This window comes from Pelophylax lessonae, assembly GCF_965119305.1.
Source record: "Pelophylax lessonae genome assembly, chromosome: 9".
NCBI classification, from domain to species: domain Eukaryota; kingdom Metazoa; phylum Chordata; class Amphibia; order Anura; family Ranidae; genus Pelophylax; species Pelophylax lessonae.
The window spans coordinates 260,709,357-260,732,059 of record NC_138776.1 but is presented as its reverse complement, the minus strand read 5'-3'; the positions used below and the strand labels follow the sequence as shown (position 1 = coordinate 260,732,059).

Here is a 22,703-nt window from a genome sequence, read left to right as displayed (position 1 = left end):
GGCGAACCTTGGCACCCCGGATGTTTTGGAACTACATTTCCCATGATGCGTGATACGTGGGGGCATCTCAGAAGAGGAGAATTGGGACTGCTTTGTGCAAAACCCATGCACAGAGCAGGTAAGTCCAGGGCTTTTTTTTCAGCTGGAACTCAGTTCCACCACCTCTGGCTCAGCCCTCTGCTCCTTGCTCATCACTATCACTTGTAAACAAGTGACAGCTTGTCTTCCATTGGCATCCACAGATCTAATCTCCTGAGTGGCTCTTACTGAGTGCATGATGGGGACAAGGGAGATGCAGGTTCCTGGGGTGCAGTGCAAATGTGGACACCCCAAGTGGATGATCTCCCAGGAAGGGAGAGAGGCAGAGCCAACTACAGTGTGCAGGGAGGTACTAGAGCTGACTGGGTGCTTCAGCCTAATGCAGCAACAAAAGTAAGACACGTAGAAGATGATTGAGCTTTTAAGGAGATGAGGAGAAGATGGGGGGGGGGGGTTCATGCATAAGTCAGAGCTGAAGAGGGGTGAAAATGAGATGTGGATGGGGGGTACAGAGGTAATCAGCTGCGGAAGAAGGCTAAACTCTGCATGCAGTGCACCCCTGAATTCTGCATTCTGTGTGTAACCCCCCCCCAAACTCTGCACTCTGTACGTCATGCACTCCTAGTATTTTTTGCCCCTTTAAGACCCTCCCACTCTTAGTGAAATTTGACTGCACCCACTATTTGATGCGATTTGGAGGGTTTGTGTGTGTGGGGGCAGAGGGTTTTTTTGGGGGGCCGTGGTTGAGTTCCTGTACCTATTGTCTGAGAAAAAAGGCTCTGGGTACAAAAAAAAAATGAACCTTTACAATCACTTTAATCACTGCTGTTTTTATTATTTTTTGCCCTGATTACCTGCACTGGTCTCCCCTGTGAGGAGATACCACTGATTGGCTCTCCTCTCCACACACTCTGTCATGTCTGTGATTGGACACAGCTGATCACATGGGTAAAGAGCCGCCTCATAGGCGTTGTTCTGGGGCGCCGTCATATGACGTCGTCACAGAACGAGAGTGCCACCCCGCCGCCGTCATTTTACTAGGGAAATGGTTAAGACCCTCTTTCTGCTGAACGATTGTTTTTTGTGGGGGGGGTTCTTAGCATTGGTACATATCCCTCTATTACTGGCCAGCTCCCTGTGTCTGACAATCCCTTACCTATAAGCCCGGTAAATGGCCAATACTGATACAATATCTAAGATTCGGCTCCAATTGACTTCAATGGAGTTCGGATTCGGGATCCAAACTTCATACCTGCACTGAACCGGCACCTAAACCTGGGTACACCTGGCTCATCCCTATTTAGAATTATGGCAAAATTAAAAACAAAACTGAAATTGATGCACAGAATTATAAAATGCACATTTTATTGTATAAACAGGAATTCTTGACAATATTTTAATTAATTTGCTACACCGGACTCATTTCATTCATATTATTTATGGTCTTTCAATTTTACACATTTGACATCACTGAAAATTTTTCTGCTATAGTTATCATGGATCACAAATCTTCCCATTCTTCCCAAAAGATATTGGAATTCCCTCTTTTCATCGGGGATTCTGCCACGTGGGTTCCCCGAAAGTGCTCAGTAAGTAGAGTAGATCCTAGATCTGAGTAATTACCCTACCTACAGCAGACATGTGCGGTTCACTTCATTCCAAATTTAAATTTGGGCAAATTTTTCGTTATTCAGATGTATCCGTATTTCCGAATTACAATAGTAACAAATTTAAATTAATCCGAAATAACAAAACAAAATTTTGACCGAAATTCAAATTCGAATAGCTTTCTAATCCAATTCAAATTTGGAATTAGAATTCAAAGAGAATAAAATAAAATAGAAAATAAAAGAATAGAATAGAAAAGAATATAGTAGAATAGAATAAAAAAATAGAATAAAATAGAAATAATATAACCATCTTCTGAAATTCGAATTTCCAAAAAGAATAGTATAAAATAGACAGCTCTCCACCACCAGCCACACTACATTCTCTGACAGCTCTCCTCCTACCATCCACACTACATTCTCCGACAGCTCTCCCCCCACCATCTACACTACATTCTCCGACAGCTCTCCACCACTATCCACACTACATTCTCCGACAGCTCTCCTCCACCATCCACACTACATTCTCCGACAGCTCTCCCCCCACCATCCACACTCCATCCTCCGACAGCTCTCCTCCACCATCCACACTCCATTCTCCGACAGCTCTCCTCCACCATCCACACTACATTCTCCGAGAGCTCTCCTCCCACCATCTACACTACATTCTCCGACATCTCTCCCCCACCATCCACACTACATTCTCCGACAGCTCTCCTCCACCATCTACACTACATTCTCTGACAGCTCTCCTCCCACCCTCCACACTACATTCTCCGACAGCTCTCCCTCCACCATCCACACTACATCCTCCGACAGCTCTCCCTCCACCATCCACACTACATCCTCCGACAGCTCTCCTCCACCATCCACACTCCATTCTCCGACAGCTCTCCTCCACCATCCACACTACATTCTCCGAGAGCTCTCCTCCCACCATTCACACTACAAGTCCGACAGCTCTCCCCTCTCCATCTACACTACATGCTCTGATAACTCTCCAACTCTATTCACACTACATTCTCTGACAGCTCTTCGCCCACCATCCACACTACATTTTCCGACAGCTTTTCTCTCACCATTTTACACTACATTGCTTTGTGCACTGGTCCAAATCATTTGGTGGAGGGCGTGATTATGGTATAGGGTTGTTATTCAGGGGTTGGGTTTGGCCGCTTAGTTCCAATGAAGGCAACTCTTAAGGCGTCAACATACCAAGACATTTTGGACAATTTCATGCTCCCAAATTTGTGGGAACAGTTTGGGGGTGGCCCCTTCCTGTTCCAACATGACTGCACACCAGTGCACAAAACAAGGTACATAAAGACATGGATGAGCGAGATTGTGGTGGAGGAACGAGACTGGCCTGCACAGAGTCCTGACCTCAACCCGATAGAACACCTTTGGGTTGAATTAGAGCATAGGCGACGAGTCAGTTCCTCCACCCCAAACTCGCTCATCCATGTCTTTATGGACCTTGCCTTGTTCCAAATCATTTAGTGGAGGGGGGATTATGATGTGGGGTTGTTCTTCAGGGGTTGGGCCAGGCCTTCTCGTCTAACAACAGTGCCTGACCTCACAAATGCTCTTCTGGAAGAATGGTCAAACATTCCCATAGACACACTCCTAAATCTTGTGGACAGCCTTCCCAGAAGAGTTGAAGCTGTTATAGCTGCAAAGGGTGGGCCAACTCAATATTGAACCCTACGGACTAAGACTGGGATGCCAATAAAGTACATGTGCCTGTAAACGTAGGCGTTCCAATGCTTTTGACAATATAGGGTATTTTGGGACTTTTGATTTGAGCTCGCTACGGAGTTCATTTGGGATATCCTGTAACTAACTATGTGATCCCTCTATTGTCTTGAACAAAAGTTGAATAAACACTGGTTGTCTTTGAGAATCTTCTCAGCCTCAAACCAATAAGGGTAGTCAATGAATATTTAGTAGGTGCAAACAAGGATGATTTGCCTAGATGGAGGGATTGTTGTCCTTTTGGGTATATTTTGGAATTTTACGAACATGAAGACAATCCCACTTAGTGAAGATATTCTGTTCCCTGTATATTCCAGGCCAGGGATCCTCAAACTACGGCCCTCCATCTGTTGTGGAACTACACATCCCATGAGGCATTGTAAAACTCTGACATGCCCAGACATGACTTGGCATGATGGGAATTGTAGTTCCTGAACAACTGGAGGGCCATAGTTTGAAGACCCCTGATCCAGGGAAACATACAATATGTCTTCACACTAAACATTTGATACCTGGAAGTTAAGTTCTCTCTGGTTGAGGCTGCTTGAATCCATTGTCCAGGACTCTGTCTTGTAGATAAGAGTTTTTACAGACTAATTTTCCCACTTTCTTCCTGTTGGGATGGCTCATCCAAAGTTTCCTTTTTCTTGGGAAGAACCCATTTTGTTTTGAGCATTTTTCATTGGTTGTATATTTTATATAATTGATAGATTATATATATCAATATCATGAGAGAACATGAATAGGGACGCTCATCCAGGTCAGATCTGTTATGTTGCATAAGATTTCTTTCCTGAGTGAAAGATTTTCAATGCTATTAAAATAAATGGAGATGACCACTTGTGTGAATCTTCTGGTGTTTAACAAATTTACTTTTCCTAAGGAAAGATTTCCCGCACTCTGAACACGAATAAGGATGTTCACCTGTGTGAATTCTCTGATGTATAACAAGGTATCGTCTGAGAGTGAAAGATTTTCCACACTCTGAACATGAATAAGGACGCTCACCCGTGTGAAATCTCTGATGTTTAACAAGGCCTTCTTTATCTGTGAAAGATTTCCCACACTCTGAACATAAATAAGGACACTCACCCGTGTGAAATCTCTGATGTTTAACAAGGCCTCTTTTCTGAGTGAAGGATATCCCGCATTCCAAACATGAATAAGGACGCTCACCCGTGTGAGTTCTCAGATGTTTAATAAGGCCTCCTTTCAGGGTAAAAGATTTCCCGCACTCAGAACATGAATAAGGACGCTCACCCGTGTGAATTCTCTGATGTTTAACAAGGCCTCCTTTGTCAGTGAAAGATTTCCCGCACTCTGAACATGCAAAGGGACGCTCACCAGTGTGAATTTTCTGGTGTCTAATAAGATGGTGTTTGTTGTTGAAAGATTTTTCACACTCTGAACATGAGAAGGGACGCTCACCCGTGTGAATTTTCTGGTGTTTAACAAAATTATGTTTCTTAAGGAAAGCTTTCCCGCACTCTGAACATGAATAAGGACGCCCACCTATGTGAATTCTCTCATGCTTAACAAGGTCTCCTTTGTCAGTGAAAGCTTTCTCACACTCTGAACAGGAAAAGGGACGCTCACCCGTGTGAATTTTCTGGTGTCTAATAAGACGATCTTTCTTTTGGAAAGATTTTCCACACTCTGAACATGAATAGGGACGCTCACCTGTGTGAATTTTCTGGTGATTCAAAAGGTTTCCTTTCAGAGTGAAAGATTTCCCGCACTCTGAACATGAATAGGGGCGCTCACCCGTGTGAACTCTCTGGTGCTCAGTAAGTTTTCTTCTCTTATTAAAAGATTTCCCGCACTCTGAACATGAGAATAGATCCTCACCTCGGTGAACTCCTTCATGAAGTAAGGAAGATTCCTTGAGATTAGAAGGAGCTGTTGATCTATCTGCAGTGTGAGATCCTAAATTGATATTTGCAATCATAGTATGTGATTGGTGAGAAGATTCCCCCTGATCAGAGGGATCCATTGATGTCTCCGGACAGGAAGGTCTGTGATGGATATTTTGTGTATTTGGATTTCCTCCTGGAGGATCCTGTGTGATGACATTATCTTCTGACTTACAATCAGCAGATAATAGAAGATGTCTCTCTGAGGAATTCCCGACATCACATCCATCTGTTGGAAAGAAATGTAAAAAAATGTCAGTTGGTCACAAATAACTGGATTTTTAGCTCCTCCTCCCCGTCTGTAGAAATTCAGATCTCACAGTTGGGCTCCTGTTCTCCCTCCAAAATCAATCAGAAAAGTGTTCACACCAAGTCCATATACGATCTGCAAATTCTTGAAAATTTAAATAGTTATGACAAAGTCTTCATTCGCTAAAAACACATTAATGGTTTACTCATACATTGGATTGGACTCCAGGATGAACACTTTTCTAAAAATGTGAGTAACAAAAAAGCAACGTTGCTCTAACAGTCAACAGTTTTTACAGAGCTCTGGCATGGAACTGGGTACAACTGTACCATCAAAATATATTAAGAAAGCAGTTAAATTATATAAAACACCCAAAACAACTATGACACACTGGGTAACAACCCGGTGGAAACAATGGGTTTCTTTGTGCATTAACAACAGCTATGGGGAGTAATGAAGATGCTGCATTATGTTGTGGAAACATGACGTTATATTGAGGAATGGAGATGGACCTTTCATATGGTGTACAGTATCTCCTCCTCATTTGTTGGGAACATGACATTATATTGAGGAATGGAGATGGACCTTTAATATGGTGTACAGTATCTCCTCCTCATTTGTTGGGAACATGACATTATATTGGGGAATGGAGATGGACCTTTCATATAGTGTACAGTATTTCCTCCTCAGTTGTTGGGAACATGACGTTATATTAATGAATGGAGATGGACCTTTAATATGGTGTACAGTATCTCCTCCTCATTTGTTGGGAACATGACGTTATATTGAGGATTGGAGATGGACCTTTAATATGGTGTACAGTATCTCCTCCTCATTTGTTGGGAACATGACATTATATTGGGGAATGGAGATGGACCTTTCATATAGTGTACAGTATGTCCTCCTCTTTTGTTGGGTACATGACGTTATATTAATGAATGGAGATGGACCTTTAATATGGTGTACAGTATCTCCTCCTCATTTGTTGGGAACATGACGTTATATTGAGGATTGGAGATGGACCTTTCATATGGTATACAGTATGTCCACCTCATTTATTGGGAATGTGACGTTATATTGAGGAATGGAAACGGACCTTTCATTTGGTGTACAGTATCTCCTCATTTGTTGAGAACATGACATTATATTGAGGAATGGAGATGGACCTTTAATATGGTGTACAGTATCTCCTCATTTGTTGAGAACATGACGTTATATTGAGGAGTGGAGATGGACCTTTTATATGGTGTACAGTATCTCCTCCTCATTTGTTGGGAACATGACGTTATATTGAGGAGTGGAGATGGACCTTTTATATGGTGTAAGGGAAACCCCAGAACTCATGGGTTTCAGTAACATTTTGACTGTTGAAGCCAGATTGAAAATTATATTTATTTAGACAAATATGTAGGTAGAAAGACATGTTTGGAGAGCAAGTCAATCACATTACATTCTTAAGTATGAAATCATTTGCTCTAACTGACTAGGGCCCTTAATACAATTTATACATTCTAAAGTGGGTTGAACCTAGATATCTAGTTTCTTTAAAGTCACATCTGAGTCTTTGGTGACTTTGATCTATGGTATCTTTGATATGCGGATGGACATTTAACATAGATGTGTCACTTCCAAAGCTTGTTGGCTAAACAGGTCTTCAAGGGTCGAGATAGCAATCTTAACAGCTGGAGCTGTAAATGGCTTTTGAATACAACAGCTGTTATACAATATGACTTCTCACAACATTTACATCCAATATATATGCTTAACCATAAATCCATGTTTCATAATCATAAATAAATGTTTGAGAAATAAAATGGCTGCTTCCCTTTTCCTCATCAATAATCCTCCTGTTGGCAATATATATTGCCACAAACAAAACTGTCCCTTCCTACATTGGAGTTCCAAAACAGATCACTGCTATCTCAAGCAATCCACACACTAGTTGTAGTGAATAGTTGGGCCAGGGACCATTGACAGTGTAGCCGTTTCCTCTCTGCTACCCCTGTGGATCCTGGAGGTGCTGATATGAGGAAGAAGGAACAAATTAGGTCTCATAACACATACAAAACCTAACATAAAATGTATTTTGAAGAAAGGCAGATAAAATTACATTTCCTCTCAATCCCTTCTAAATTCCCTGACAATGGTGTACAGTATGTCCACCCTATTTGTTGGAAACATGACGTTACATTAAGGAATGGAAAGTGACCTTTCATATGGTGTACAGTCCTCTTTATTTGTTGGGAACAAGACGTTCTTCAGGTTTTATAGGAGCCTAAATAATGTATCGGCTTTCCTGACCACTTATTACATCCCTTGAGGCCCTGAGGTGTCAGGACAGGAGAATCAGCCACAAAATGACCCCATGTTTGAGAGTTAACACCCTAAGGTATTTTTTAGAAGGTATGGTAAGTCTTTTGAAAGTTTCGCCACAAGCTTTTGGAAAATGTGGAAAGAAAATTATTACTATTATTTTTTTTTTTTACACAAAGTTGTAAGTTGATAAGATATTTCCACAATGCATCAAAGGTATACCAAAACACATTCTGCTACTCCTTTTGAGGGATACCACGTTTGTCCCTTTCCCGTAATGGCAGTTCCTCCTTATATCATTTCACTTAATGACATCAAAGGTTAACTGATTTTCCTTCCCAAGTTTCAGTGTCTGTTACTTACTTGTATCGACAGGTGAAGATTTTTTATCCTGTTCACTTTTCAATATCATTCCAACCTCCTCAGTGGGTGGCTGATCACACCCCACATACGTCTCTACTTCTTCCTCTTTTACCTCAAATTTTATATTAATCTGTTCTTCAACCTAAACCCCAAATAACAGAAAACCTCTATTAAAAACTTCAGGTAGATATAAAGGACACAAATGACACCAGCTCTACATTCATTAACACATCATACAGCGAGTCCACCTACCTGATGATGATGAGGGATGGCGTGATCCTCCCGTTTGGAATTCCGGGAATACAGAGGACGGGGACATCTCTCTGGTGGGTTCCCATTACTGGACCCATCTGTAGGAAACACACACACTGACTGAATACATTGTTTCTATGTGTTTATCAGATGATGGGGGATCTAGGTGGACCCTACATACAGCTCTCTCCTTTACAATAAAGTCTCCTCTTACCCGGTGATGTGAGGGGTGTCTGATTCTCCATCATGATGTTCTTCTAGAAATCGTATTATCTGATTTGAATAACTATATTTCCCTCAATCACCAATCTACTGTATATGCTTGAACAATCCTCCGTATTCAGTGTTCATTACTCACCTGTGCTTATAACTAGAAAAGGTTCCTCTTCTTTTTTTGTCACCAGCATCCCAACTTGCTCCGTAGACTGCTGATAACTCATCACAGGCATCACCTCTTCCTCCTCTTTAAAGTCAACTATCATAAACATATGTTCTTCATGCTAAACCAACAAAAAAAAAACAAAACGTTGAAATGTGAGGACCAATAGGCTGAGAGCATAGTGTAATCTTATACAGTCTAGAGTCACTTTTATGTTCTTCCCATCTACCTGATGATGGTGAGAGATGGAGTGATCTTCCTGTGTGGAATCCCGGGAATACAGAGGACCATCCTCCTCAATAGACTGCCCATCTCCACTCACCAACGTCTCTTCTTCTTCCTCTTTAATCTCAGCTTTGATGTTTTTCAGTTCTTCACCCTAAACCCCAAAGATGATAGAACATATTCGTAAAATGGAACAAGAGATTAATTAGAAGAATGTCTTCTCATAAATAATAAGAATTATTTTTGTGTTCTACTTGTTCAGACCAATCTACCTGATGATGGTGATGTATGGTGTGATCTTCCTGTGTGGAAACAAGGGAATATAATGGACCACCCTCCACCATAGACTGCTGAGCTCCACTTATCGATGTCTCTTCTTCTTCCTCTTTAATCTCAGCTTTGATATCTTTCAGTTCTTCGTCCTAAACCCCAAAGATGACAGAATATATTTGTAAAAAGGAACAAGGGATTCCATGAAAGAATTTCCTCTCATAGCTTAGAATTTGGTTTGAGTTATAGTTGGTTAGCCCCATCTACCTGAACATAGTGTCTATAGTTATGATCTTCCCATATCGAATCTCGAGAATACAGAGGACATGGACATCTCTCTGGTGGGTTCCCATTACCGGATCCATCTGTAGGAAACACACACACTGACTGAATACATTGTTTCTATGTGTTTATCAGATGATGGGGGATCTAGGTGGACCCTCCGTACTGCTCTCTCCTTTACAATAAAGTCTCCTCTTACCCGGTGATGTGAGGGGCGGCTGATTCTCCATCATGACGTCCTTGTAGAGATCCTTGTGTCCTTCTAAATACTCCCACTCCTCCATGGAGAAATAGACAGTGACATCCTGACACCTTATAGGAACCTGACACACACAATGATACAGTCACCATCCAGACACATCCCTTTCCCAGAATTCCCGGCGCTGCTCACCTCAGAGGATAAATGATCTTGTTGGTGGCTTCTAGAAACTTCTTATCATTGTTTTTCTTGGAATTCAAATAGTGAGGTTTGGGCACTGTGATGGTTAAATGGTAACCAGACTTCACTGGAGGAAAACTGCATTGAAAGAGCAACAATAATGTCATGGAACCTCGCAGAATCCTTCTCACCTCTCCAGTCAGGTCTGTGTTTTATTAATAGAGATAAGAGTGATGTCATGTGACCTCCCAAAATCCTCCTCACCTCTCCGGTCAGGTCTGTGTTTTATTTATAGAGATAAGAGTGATGTCATGTGACCTCCCAGAATCCTCCTCACCTCTCCGGTCAGGTCTGTGTTTTATTTATAGAGATAAGAGTGATGTCATGTGACCTCCCAGAATCCTCCTCACCTCTCCGGTCAGGTCTGTGTTTTATTAATAGAGATAAGAGTGATGTCATGTGACCTCCCAGAATCCTCCTCACGTGACCTGTGTGCACTGAAAGTAGTTAAGCATATACATATGTTTTGCACAGGATAGTTAATAGAGATGTTTGGAGGGTGGAGGGAACATTTTTAGTACTATTTGGGCTTTAGCTACAATTCTACTTTAAGATCCTTTCAGTCATGTGACTCGGGTTCGCCTCCATCCTCATTGATGTGACCATGTGATCCATACAAGACTCTGATCTCTGTAGGCAGATAATATAGTGACCTCGCTGGTCTTTATAATTCATAGATGAGTAAAGAATAATTTTAAACCCTCCGTCCAATAGTGAGGGAGGTTTACAACCGTGTCTGTGTTGTGTTAATAAATACCAAATATATTCAACATAAAAACCATGAGTGCCTGAAAAACACAAAAAAAAATACAATACCTAAAATTGTAAATATGCAACAATCAATAATTCTTCAAAAATGTTATAAATGTAAAAAAAATATATTATTTATTTAGCGTTATTAATAAGTTCGTGGGAAGTTCTATTTATGGAGACATACTTCCATGTAGTGGAAGATATGGCTTTATACAGTATATATATATATATATATGTAATATTTATGTATTGATCATAATATACATTATATATGTGTGCATTTGTGTCTGTTCCAGCATTAACTGGAGATAAAAGACGTCACAGTGACTATGGAGGAAGAGGACGGAACATGTTGGGGGGGGGGGGTTATTGGGTGTAAATATAAAATAATATCTTATTACCTCCTCTGCTGCCAGTTCCAGCAATGTCTCCTCTGCATCCTCGCTACTCACCTCTGACCCAGAACTTCCTTTAAGGACCTGTTCATATTACTTAACTTCCTGTCTGCATTTGGCATCTCCCCATTTGTGGCATCACTTCCTGTGTCTTTGTCCTACCCATAATTGTATGTTCCACTCAACAAAACTGAAAAAGATCTCTACCTTGACAGTAAATCAAGAAGAAATCTTGTTTATTATCAATAATGTGAACATTATAAGATAACACTGGAGTCGTTAAAACAAGAAGAACCATCAGATCCTGTAACCATTTTAGAAAATTGCAGATAAAAAGAAAAAAAAAAAATTAATTATGTAAATGGCTCACTTATCATGTTTTCTTCTCCATAAAATATTCTCTTATTAGCATTGTGTGTTCATATCTGTACAACTGCCATTTCTTCCACTGTAATTATAGAACTTATATCAGCCGGAGGTTGGGAACTACGGATAGAGATTGTCATTTGAGTGAAAGTTCCGAATCTGCTGACATCACTACCAAGATGGCGGCATCCTGCAATAGTCTCACAAATCTGGGCTATAAACTAGAAAGTCTGTATATACAGTTAAATAAATGGTTCTATATTTAGGATGTATCCGGTCTATAAACCAGAGGCTCTGGATGAACAGTTGGATAAATGGTTCTATATTTAGGATGTATCTGGTCTATAAACCAGAGGCTCTGGATGGACAGTTGGATAAATGGTTCTATATTTAGGATGTATCTGGTCTATAAACCAGAGGCTCTGGATGGACAGTTGGATAAATGGTCCTATATTTATGATGTATCTTGTTTATAAACCAGAGGCTCTTCATGGACAGTTGGATAAATGGTTCTATATTTAGACTGTATCTGGTTTATAAACCAGAGTCTCTGGATGGACAGTTGGATAAATGGTTCTATATTTAGGATGTGTCTGGTCTATAAACCAGAGGCTCTGGATTGACAGTTGGATAAATGGTTCTATATTTTGGATGTATCCGGTCTATAAACCAGAGGCTCTGGATGGACAGTTGAATAAATGGCTCTATATTTAGGATGTATCTGGTTTATAAACCATAAGGCTTTTCATGAACAGTTGGATAAATGGTTCTATATTTAGGATGTATCCGGTCTATAAACCAGAGGCTCTGGATGGACAGTTGAATAAATGGCTCTATATTTAGGATGTATCTGGTTTATAAACCAGAGGCTTTTCATGAACAGTTGGATAAATGGCTCTATATTTAGGATGTATCTGGTTTATAAACCAGAGGCTCTTCATGGACAGTTGGATAAATGGTTCTATATTTAGGATGTATCTGGTTTATAAACCAGAGACTCTGGTTGGGCAGTTGGATAAATGGTCCTATATTTAGGATTTATCTTGTTTATAAACCAGAGGCTCTTCATGGACAGTTGGATAAATGGTTCTATATTCAGGATGTATCTGGTTTATAAACCAGAGTCTCTGGATGGACAGTTGGATAAATGGTTCTATATTTAGGATGTGTCTGGTCTATAAACCAGAGGCTCTGGATGGACAGTTGGATAAATGGTTCTATATTTAGGATGTATCCGGTCTATAAACCAGAGGCTCTGGATGGGCAGTTGGATAAATGGCTCTATAATTAGGATGTATCTGGTTTATAAACCAGAGGCTCTTCATGAACAGTTGGATAAATGGTTCTATATTTAGGATGTATCCGGTCTATAAACAAGAGGCTCTTCATGGACAGTTGGATAAATGGTTCTATATTTAGGACGTATCTAGTTTATAAACCAGAGGCTCTGGATGGACAGTTAGATAAATGGCTCTATATTTAGGATTTGTCTGGTTTATAAACCAGAGGCTCTTCATAGACAGTTGGATAAATGGCTCTATATTTAGGAAGTATCTGGTCTATAAACCAGAGGCTCTGGATGGACAGTTGGATAAATGGCTCTATATTTAGGATGTATCCAGTCTATAAATCAGAGGCTCTGGATGGACAGTTGGATAAATGATAACGGCTAGTGGGTGGGCGAAACACGTTGACCCACTTCCGGTACGGCAATAGCGGAACGTCACTTCTGGTTAAGCTTCCTGGATCGGCCGTGGAACGCACGCCAGCAGCGGCGTTCGCGGCTACCTGTTGAGATTTTACTGCCAGTTTTTGCCATATGTTTGTGAGTATGTTTTTTTGATTTCATCAATAAATTCATTTAAAACGTACTTCGCCATCTATGGTCTCTTGTCTTTTGCACTGGGTCTATGGAGGAATCTTGGACCACCTCTGACAAAGAATCATCCAGAACAACTTGGCATTATATGGGAGAAGTCCTGGTGCATTGTCATATCCCAGTGGTTACAGGCTTTTTAGACCCCTTGGTCTGGTGAGTGGGGTACCTGGAGGGGTCACAGTCACCTGGAGCACCTTTAATATTTTCTCTGCACTGGAGCACCTTGCACTTTATTGATCAATTTCATATATTGGACTTTTATCACATAATATATATTTTTTAATTATTTATGTGGTTTAATGATGTTTTCACATTGTGCACACTTCTTATTTTAGTGTTTAAGACACTTTATTTATTATTGATTTTTATGTTAGCGCTGTTTTATTTACCGTATTTATCGGCGTATAACACGCACCTAAATTTTAGGGCAGAAATTTCAGGAAAAAAGCTGAAATTTAAAATAAACAGCTTTAAACTCAAAACATTTTTTTAAAATTAAATGTAGTCTTACCAGTGCCCACAAATGCAACCTCATCAGCGCAGTGTCCTTAAATGCAGCCTCGCCAGTGCAGTGCCCATACATGCAGCCTCGTCACTGCAGTACCCATACATGCAGCCTCGCCAGCGCCAGTGCCAATACATGCAGCCTCACCAGCGCCCATAATTGCAGCCTCGCCATCGCCAGTGCCCATACATGCAGCCTCACCAGCGCCCATACATGCAGCCTCGCCAGCGCCAGTGCCCATACATGCAGCCTCGCCAGCGCCAGTGCCCATACATGCAGCCTCACCAGCACCCATAATTGCAGCCTTGCCATCGCCAGTGCCCATACATGCAGCCTTTGCCAGTGCCCATACATGCAGCCTTTGCCAGTGCCCATACATGCAGCCTTTGCCAGTGCCCATACATGCAGCATTCGCCAGCGCCCATAATATCAGCCTCGCCAGCGCCACTATACACATATATCCACACAACCACTATGCACGAAACATCTCCAGAAAACAGTGCCGAGGGGTAGAAGGGGGTGGGCGGGGCCGAGGAGAAGGAAGGATGCGCTCTCATCGGAAGTCCCGGCGCCTGTGATTGACGTCGGCATAGGAGGCGGGACTTCCGATGACAGCGTGTCCTTCCTTCTCCTCTGCGGCGCCCGCCCCCTTCTAACTCTCGGCGCCGCCCGCTCCCTTCTGACTCTCGGCGCCGCCCGCCCCCTTCTGACTCTCAGCACTCACTGCTTTCTGGACATTTTTTTTATACATCGGCGTATAACACGCACAGCTACTTTTTCCTCCATTTTTAGGAGGAAAAAGTGCGTGTTATACGCCGATAAATACGGTATATATAAATTGGGTTCATACATATTGTCTAATTTTACTTAGTGTAACAGCAGCTGCATCACATACATTTTTTTCATATACCTTTTAGGGAGCGCGGGTTTATATTATCTTATAGTTGGATAAATGGTTCTATATTTAGGATGTATCCGGTCTATAAACGAGAGGCTCTTCATGGACAGTTGGATAAATTGTTCTATATTTAGGATGTATCGGTCTATAAACCAGAGGCTCTGGATGGACAGTTGGATAAATGGTTCTATATTTAGGATGTATCCGGTCTATAAACCAGAGGCTCTGGATGGACAGTTGGATAAATGGTTTTATATTTAGGATGTATCCGGTCTATAAACCAGAGGCTCTGGATGGACAGTTGGATAAATGGTTCTATATTTAGGATGTATCCAGTCTATAAACCAGAGGCTCTGGATGGACAGTTAGATAAATTGCTCTATAAACCAGAGGGCCTGCATTTAAGTTGGATGAATGCATAACTATTTAGTATGTAACTGCTCTCTAAGTCAGAGGCTCTACATGTGTGTTCGGGTAAATGATCATTTCTAACAATGTGTGTTTGGCAATCCCTTCTCTATTATCCCAGAAAATGGCCTTTACTGATATCGGAGATTCATCTTCAGGATTAGTAACATTCCCTGAATCAAACCCAGGTACATTCAGCTCATCCCTATTTATAATTACGGCAAAACAAACGAGTGAAAATCAAACTGAAATCAAAGCACAAATTTATAAAGTACGCACTTTAATTGTATAAACAGGAATGTTTAGCAATGTTTCTAAACGGTTACCAATATACACAGGACTCAAATTATTTAATATATTAATATACCTAATCATTATCATTCATGTCCTTTCATAGAACACTTACACATTTGAAATCACTGTAAATCATTCTGGTCTAGGTACCCTATTTTGTGGATAATACATCTTCTCAGTTTAATCAAAAGTTTTGGAATTTCTTCTTCTGATTGGGGATTCCGCCATGTTTCCTGAAGATGTTCAGTGCATGGAGACCAGATCTGAGTGATTAGCTCGGCCTACCATGCTGGAGAATTCTATCACTGGAATATGCAACTCTTATCAGATCCAGGCTCTTCTGAAGTTTTACATTGAAATGTAGAAAAGTCCTCAGCTTGGCCCCTTGGTAGGGACATTCCTTTATCATCGGTGTCTACATCCTCACCACGCATTGTTCCCTCAGCATTGTCCAAATCACTGAGCACTCTCTGCACCCCTGTGTTGTATCTCTTTTCTCAATTTCTTTACTACATTCTCCGACAGCTCTCTTCCACCATCCACACTACATTCTCCGACAGCTCTCTTCCACCATCCACACTACATTCTCCGACAGCTCTCCTCCCCCCATCCACACTACATTCTCCGACAGCTCTCCTCCACCATCCACACTACATTCTCCGACAGCTCTACTCCACCATCCACACTACATTCTCCGACAGCTCTCCTCCACCATCCATACTACATTCTCCAACAGCTCTCCCCCACCATCCACACTACATTCTCCGACAGCTCTTCCCCCAACATCCACACTACATTCTCCAACAGCTCTCCTCCACCATCCACACTACATTCTCCGACACCTCTCCTCCACACTACATTCTCCGACAGCTCTCTTCCACCATCCACACTACATTCTTCGACAGCTCTCCCCCCACCATCCACACTACATTCTCCGACAGCTCTCCTCCACCATCCACACTACATTCTCCGACAGCTCTCCCCCCACCATCTACACTACATTCTCCGACAGCTCTCCTCCCACCATCCACACTACGTTCTCTGACAGCTCTCCTCCACCATCCACACTACATTCTCTGACAGCTCCCCTCCCACCATCCACACTACATTCTCCGACAGCTCTCTTCCACCATCCACACTACATTCTCCGACAGCTCTCCTTCACCATCCACACTACATTCTCCGACAGCTCTCCTCCCACCATCCACACTACATTTTCTGACAGCTCTCCTCCACACTGTATTCTTTGGCAGCTCTCTCACTATACACACTACACTGATTTTTCTGGTGTTTAACAAGATTATCTTTCCTATGGAAAGATTTCCTGCACCCTGAACATGAATATGGAAGCTCGCCAGTGTGAATTCTCTGATGTATAGTAAGGCTTTCTTTACGAGTGAAAGAGTTCCCACACTCTGAACATGAATATGGTCGCTCACCCAAGTGAACTCTCTGATGTTTAACAAGGTCTCCTTTACAAGTGAAACATTTCCCGCACTCTGAACATGAATAAGGATGCTCACCTTTGTGAATTATCTGATGTTGAACAAGGTTTCCTTTAAAAATAAAAGATTTCCCGCACTCTAAACATGAATATGGATGCTCACCTGTGTGAATTCTCTTATGTTTAACAAGGTCTCCTTTATGAATGAAATATTTCCCGCACTGTGAACATGAATAAGGACGCTCATCTGTGTGAATTATCCGATGTTCAACAAGGACTTCTTTATGAGTGAATGATTTCCCGCACTCTGAACGTGAATAAGGATGCTCACCTGTGTGAATTCTCTGATGTTCAACAAGGCCTCCTTTATGAGTGAAAGATTTCCCACACTCTGAACATAAATAAGGACGCTCACCCGTATGAATTCTCTGATGTTTTACAAGGCCTGCTTTACGAGTGAAACATTTCTCGCACTCTGAACATGAATAAGGACGCTCACCGGTGTGAATTCTCTGATGTTTAACAAGGTCTCCTTTATGAGTGAAAGATTTTCCGCACTCTGAACATGAATAGGGACGCTCACCCGTGTGAATCCTCTGATGTTCAACAAAGTATCTCTTACGAGTGAAAGATTTCCCGCACTCTGAACACGAAAAAGGACGCTCACCCTTGTGAGTTTTCTGATGTTCAACAAGGTATCTTTTATGAGTGAACGATTTCCCGCACTCTGAACATGAATAAGGACGATCACCCATGTGACCTCTTTGGTGTTGAACAAGGTTTCCTTTCTGAGTGAAAAATTTCCCGCACTCTGAACATGAATAAGGGCGCTCACCTATGTGAATTCTCTGATGTTTAATAAGATTATCTTTCTTACGGAAAGATTTCCCGCACTCTGGACATGAATGAGGATGCTCACCTGTGTGAATTCTCTGGTGTCTAATAAGATTATCTTTCTTACGGAAAGATTTCCCGCACTCTGGACATGAATGAGTACGCTCACCCATGTGAATTCTCTGGTGTCTAACAAGGCCAGCTTTCTTATGGAAAGATTTTGCGCACTCTGAACACGAATAAGGACGCTCACCTGTGTGAATTCTCTGATGTGTAAAAAGGTTTCCTTTCTGAGTGTAAGATTTCCCGCACTCTGAACATGAATAGGGACGCTCACCTGTGTGAATTCTCTGATGCGTAAAAAGGTTTCCTTTGTGAGTGAAAGATTTCCCGCACTCTAAACATGGGAATAGTTTCTGACCTCTGTGAGCTGCTTCATGGGGTGAGGAAGATTCCTTGGGATTAGAAGGATCTGTTGATCTATCTGCGGTGTGAGATCCTAAATGGATATTTGCAATCATAGTGTGTGATTGGTGAGAAGATTCCCCCTGATCAGAGGGATCCATTGATGTCTCCGGACAGGAAGGTCTGTGATGGATATTTTGTGTATTTGGATTTCCTCCTGGAGGATCCTGTGTGATGACATTATCTTCTGACTTACAATCAGCAGATAATAGAAGATGTCTCTCCGAGGAATTCCCGACATCACATCCATCTGTTGGAAAGAAATGTAAAAAATGTCAGTTGGTCACAAATAACTGGAGTTTTAGCCCCTCCTCCCCGTCAGTAGAATAAGTGGAAATACGGAGCTCAGTACTCCATGAAATGGAATAAATAGAAAAGTTGGTAGGGAGAACGCACTCACTTATACCTGAACACAAGAAAATAAATCTGATGAAAAATATGGAATTATGCGAAAAGGAAAATACAATCAGCTTGTGTCTAGTGAAATATTAAACGTGCAGATCAATACTTTAGATGTGCCAATTCCAGTTCACCACCTCTAAGAGACAAGAACCAGAATTACATGACCACTAGCAGTAGAGGTCATGCACACTTACAGGTACTGAAAGTGCCCACTGGATGGAGATGGCCAGCTTGGCATGGAATAAAACCCTTTAACCAATGACACAACAATCTATCCAGAACCGAACTTATGATTTTTCCTCCACCACGTGCCCCTTCCCCTGATCTCTTTGTCAATATCGATGGCACAACTATCAGCCCATCCCCGCATGCCAAGGTCCTAGGTGTTGTCCTGGTGTCTGAACTCTCCTTCAAGCCCCACATCCAATCGATGTCCAAATCTTGCCGCCTCAACCTCTGCAACATCTCCAAAATATGCCTCTTTCTAACCAATGACACAACAAATCTCCTAGTTCACTCCCTGGTCATCTCGCACCTCGACTACTGCAATTCCCTTCTCATTGGCTTACCTCTACATAGGCTTTCCCCCCTTCAGTCCATCATGAATGCTGCTGCCAGACTCATCCGCTTCACCCATCGCTCAGTGTCTGCTACTCCTCTCTGTCAATCCATCCACTGACTTCTACTCACCCAATGAATTAACTTCGAAATACTAACAACATCTTACAAAGCCATCCACAATTTAGCCCCCAGCAACATCACTAGCCTTATGTCAAAATACCAACCTAATCGCTCTCTTCGTTCCTCTCAAAACCTCCTGCTCTCTAGCTCCCTCGTCACCTCCTCCCATGCTCTCCTCCAGGACTTTTCCATAGCCTGTCCAAACCTATGGAACTCCTTACCCCAATCTGTCCGATTATCTTCTACTCTATTAGCTTTTAGACGATCCCTGGAAACCCTCCTCTTCAGAGAAGCCTATCCTGCCCCCACCGAACAACCGTACTTCAATTTTTCCATCAGCTCACCCCTCACAGTTATTGCCTTTTGTTTCATTGGACCCTCCCTTCTAGATTGTAAGCTCTAATGAACAGGGCCCTCTAGTTCCTTCTGTTTTGAATTGTATTGTCTTCCCTTATATTGTAAAGCTCTGCGCAAACTGTTTGCGCTGTATAAATCCTGTATAATAACAATAACAAGGCAAAAGGTTGGAATCTCCCCACTTCAAGAGGCCTTGGACATCTTGGTTCCAGGCATGGTCTGTAGGAGGGTTCTGTTCTGCAGTGTGCCCCAACATAGGGGCCCAGCCAAGCTACACTTACCTACAGACCCTCTGTCACAGCCACCACCATTCATAGCTTAACTGGATTGTTACACAGCAATTGAGGTTGAATAAAGACAACAGTCCATCCAGTTCAACCTGCGTAGGTGTGTGTGGATGTTTTCATTTCCCATAACCCTGAATGTTTTGATCTTTGAGATGTACGTCCAAGAGTCTTTTAAAAGTAGCCATACTTCCCGCAGTTACCACCAATTGTGGAAGAGAGTTCCACAATCTTATCACCCTTACAGTGAAAACCCCCTTAAGGTTAAACCGCCTCTCCTCTAATCTCATTGTGTGGCCACATGTCCTCTTACACTCCTTGAGACTAAATAGTTTTTTCCTATGCTGAGATCACCATTGAGATATTCGTAAATCGCGTCTCTTTTCCAGGGAGAATAAATTTCTTGCAAAGTGCTTGCAATCGCTCCTCATAATTAAGACCCTCCAATCCCCTAATTAGTTTAGTTGCCCTTCTTTGGGCTCTCTCCAGTTCCAGCACATCCTTTCTGAGGATTGGCCACCAGAACTGGACAGAGTACACCCAGATGTGTGGACCATGGTTTTATAACCATTGTACATTGTTCTTCCCCAATACACTGTAAAGCACCCTTTCTTCCTAACTAACACAGATGGTTATTCTTAACCAATAAGTTCTTTTGTGAATAAAGTTATATGTACACGGGAGCATGGCCTTGAGCGGCATGTGAGCAGATGCATCTCCCTGAGAACCCATTGATCCTCCTGCATCGATTCTGTTTCCGGCCTCTCAGTCATGCTAATTCTGCACTCCGCTGGTCTCTACTGTCTCCTGCAGGTACTGGAGCTATTCCTGGCCCGTTAGAGCATCATGGTGACCCGTAAAAGCAAGGAGGATGCCGTGGCGGCCTTTCCACAGCAGGGCCCACGTGGTGCAGAGACGCATAAGGACACTGTAAGTGAACCTCCCAAAAGCTCCTCTAAAGACAAACCTTTGGGAATGAGGTTTTCTGCCCAGAAATTATCAGGTGCATGGGAGGTAGATGAGGACCCGAACAGAGCAGGGGGAAGCTGAAAAGTTTTCCTTAAACTACAATCCTTATACACAGAAGTAAAATGAGCCTGCACCCTGTTTCTTCCATAGCGTCTGTTACTTGTGACGATAGGTGGAAAAATTTCCTCCTGTTCACTTTGTGAGGTCTCGCACATCGTGGCTCCAGGCAAGGTCTCTAGGAGGTTTCTGTCCAGCTGCTAGTGTTCACCTAGTGCCAAGCTACCCCTGCCTACAGAACTTGGCCACCACCATTAATTAGCTACCATTTTCCCTTAAAACTACAATCCTTATACTCAGAAGTAAAATGAGACTGTGACCGGGTTTCTTCCATAGTGTCTGTTACTTACTTGTGTTGATAAGTAGAAACATTTCTTCCTGTTCACTCTTTATAATCATCCCAACCTCCTCCGTGGATGGCTGATCACCCCCCACATACGTCTCTACTTCTTCTTCCTTAACCTCAGCTTTTATATCAATCTGTTCTTCACCCTACACCAAAAATAATGGAAAACATCTACTAAAGTCAACTCAAGGCAGATATAAAAGACACAAATGACACGTCATTCAGTGTGGAAGAAGACAAGGAGGAAAACGACCTTGTGATGACATGTGACTGGGCCCACAGAGCAAAGAAATGTATATTAAATAAAAATGTAGGGAGCTCAAAGGAGCTAGAAACTGGGATGGGGGGTGTGGGTAACAAAGGCTGCACTTCAGATGTAGAAGTGAATAACGTCATCTCATGGCTTAGAATATATATTTAGATCTACATGTCCAGTCCCACCTACCTGATTCTGGTGAGGGATGGTTTGATCTTCCTGTACGGAATCCGAGGAACAGCAAGGACGGGGACATTTCTCACCCTAAACCCCAAAGTTGATAAAATACATTTATAAAAATGAAGCAAGAGATTACAAATGTCTTATAGCTTAGAATCCTTTTGAGTTCTAGTTGCTCAGTCCTATCTACCTGATGATGGTGAGGGATGGTGTGATCTTCCTGTGAGGTATCCTGGGAATACAGAGGATCACCCTTCTGCATAGACTGCTGATCCCCAAACATCTCTTCTTTTTCAACTTTAACCTCAACTTTGATGTCTTTCCGTTCTTTAACCTAAAGCACAGATATGATAATACAGATTTGTAACGGAAACGAGAGATGACATAGAAGAATGTTATCTCAAAAGTGTAAAATTCCACAATGTACTTGAGTTCAAATTGCTCAATTCCATCTACCTGATGATGGTGAGGGATGGTGTGATCTTCCTGTGTGGAACCCCGGGAATACAAAGGACCACCCTCCTCCATAGACTGCTGATCCCCAAACATCTCTTCTTTTTCCACTTTAACCTCAACTTTGATGTCTTTCAGTTCTTTAACCTAAAGCACAGAAATAATAATACAGATTTGTAAGAGAAACACGAGATGAGATAGAAGAATGTTATCTCAAAAGCGTAAAATTCCACAAAGCATTTGAGTTCTAGTTGCTCAGTTCCATCTACCTGATAGTGGTGAGGGATGGTGTGATCTTCCTGTGTGGAACCCCGGGAATACAGAGAACGGGGATATCTCTCTGGTGGGTTCCTGATATTAGGTGGCTCCATCATATCCTTGTGCCCTTTT

General features: G+C 42.1%; 3 protein-coding genes across 3 annotated transcripts in view; all 3 read right to left on the bottom strand.

Annotated features, from left to right (window-relative positions):
• Nucleotides 1-22,703, bottom strand: part of LOC309564419 (uncharacterized protein) — a gene marked incomplete at its 3' end in the record, with an annotated part of 909,898 nt that overhangs the window by 683,586 nt on the left and 203,609 nt on the right.
• LOC309562617 (uncharacterized protein) overlaps nt 1-22,703 on the bottom strand; it is a 150,734-nt gene that overhangs the window by 47,969 nt on the left and 80,062 nt on the right. The window contains exon 8 of the mRNA XM_082266870.1: nt 17,361-17,864. Coding sequence (XP_082122996.1) covers nt 17,361-17,864 — 504 coding nt within the window. The remainder of the gene's footprint in view (nt 1-17,360; nt 17,865-22,703) is intronic.
• LOC309562790 (uncharacterized protein) overlaps nt 1-22,703 on the bottom strand; it is an 86,574-nt gene that overhangs the window by 12,102 nt on the left and 51,769 nt on the right. The gene's annotated exons all lie outside the window — the stretch shown is intronic.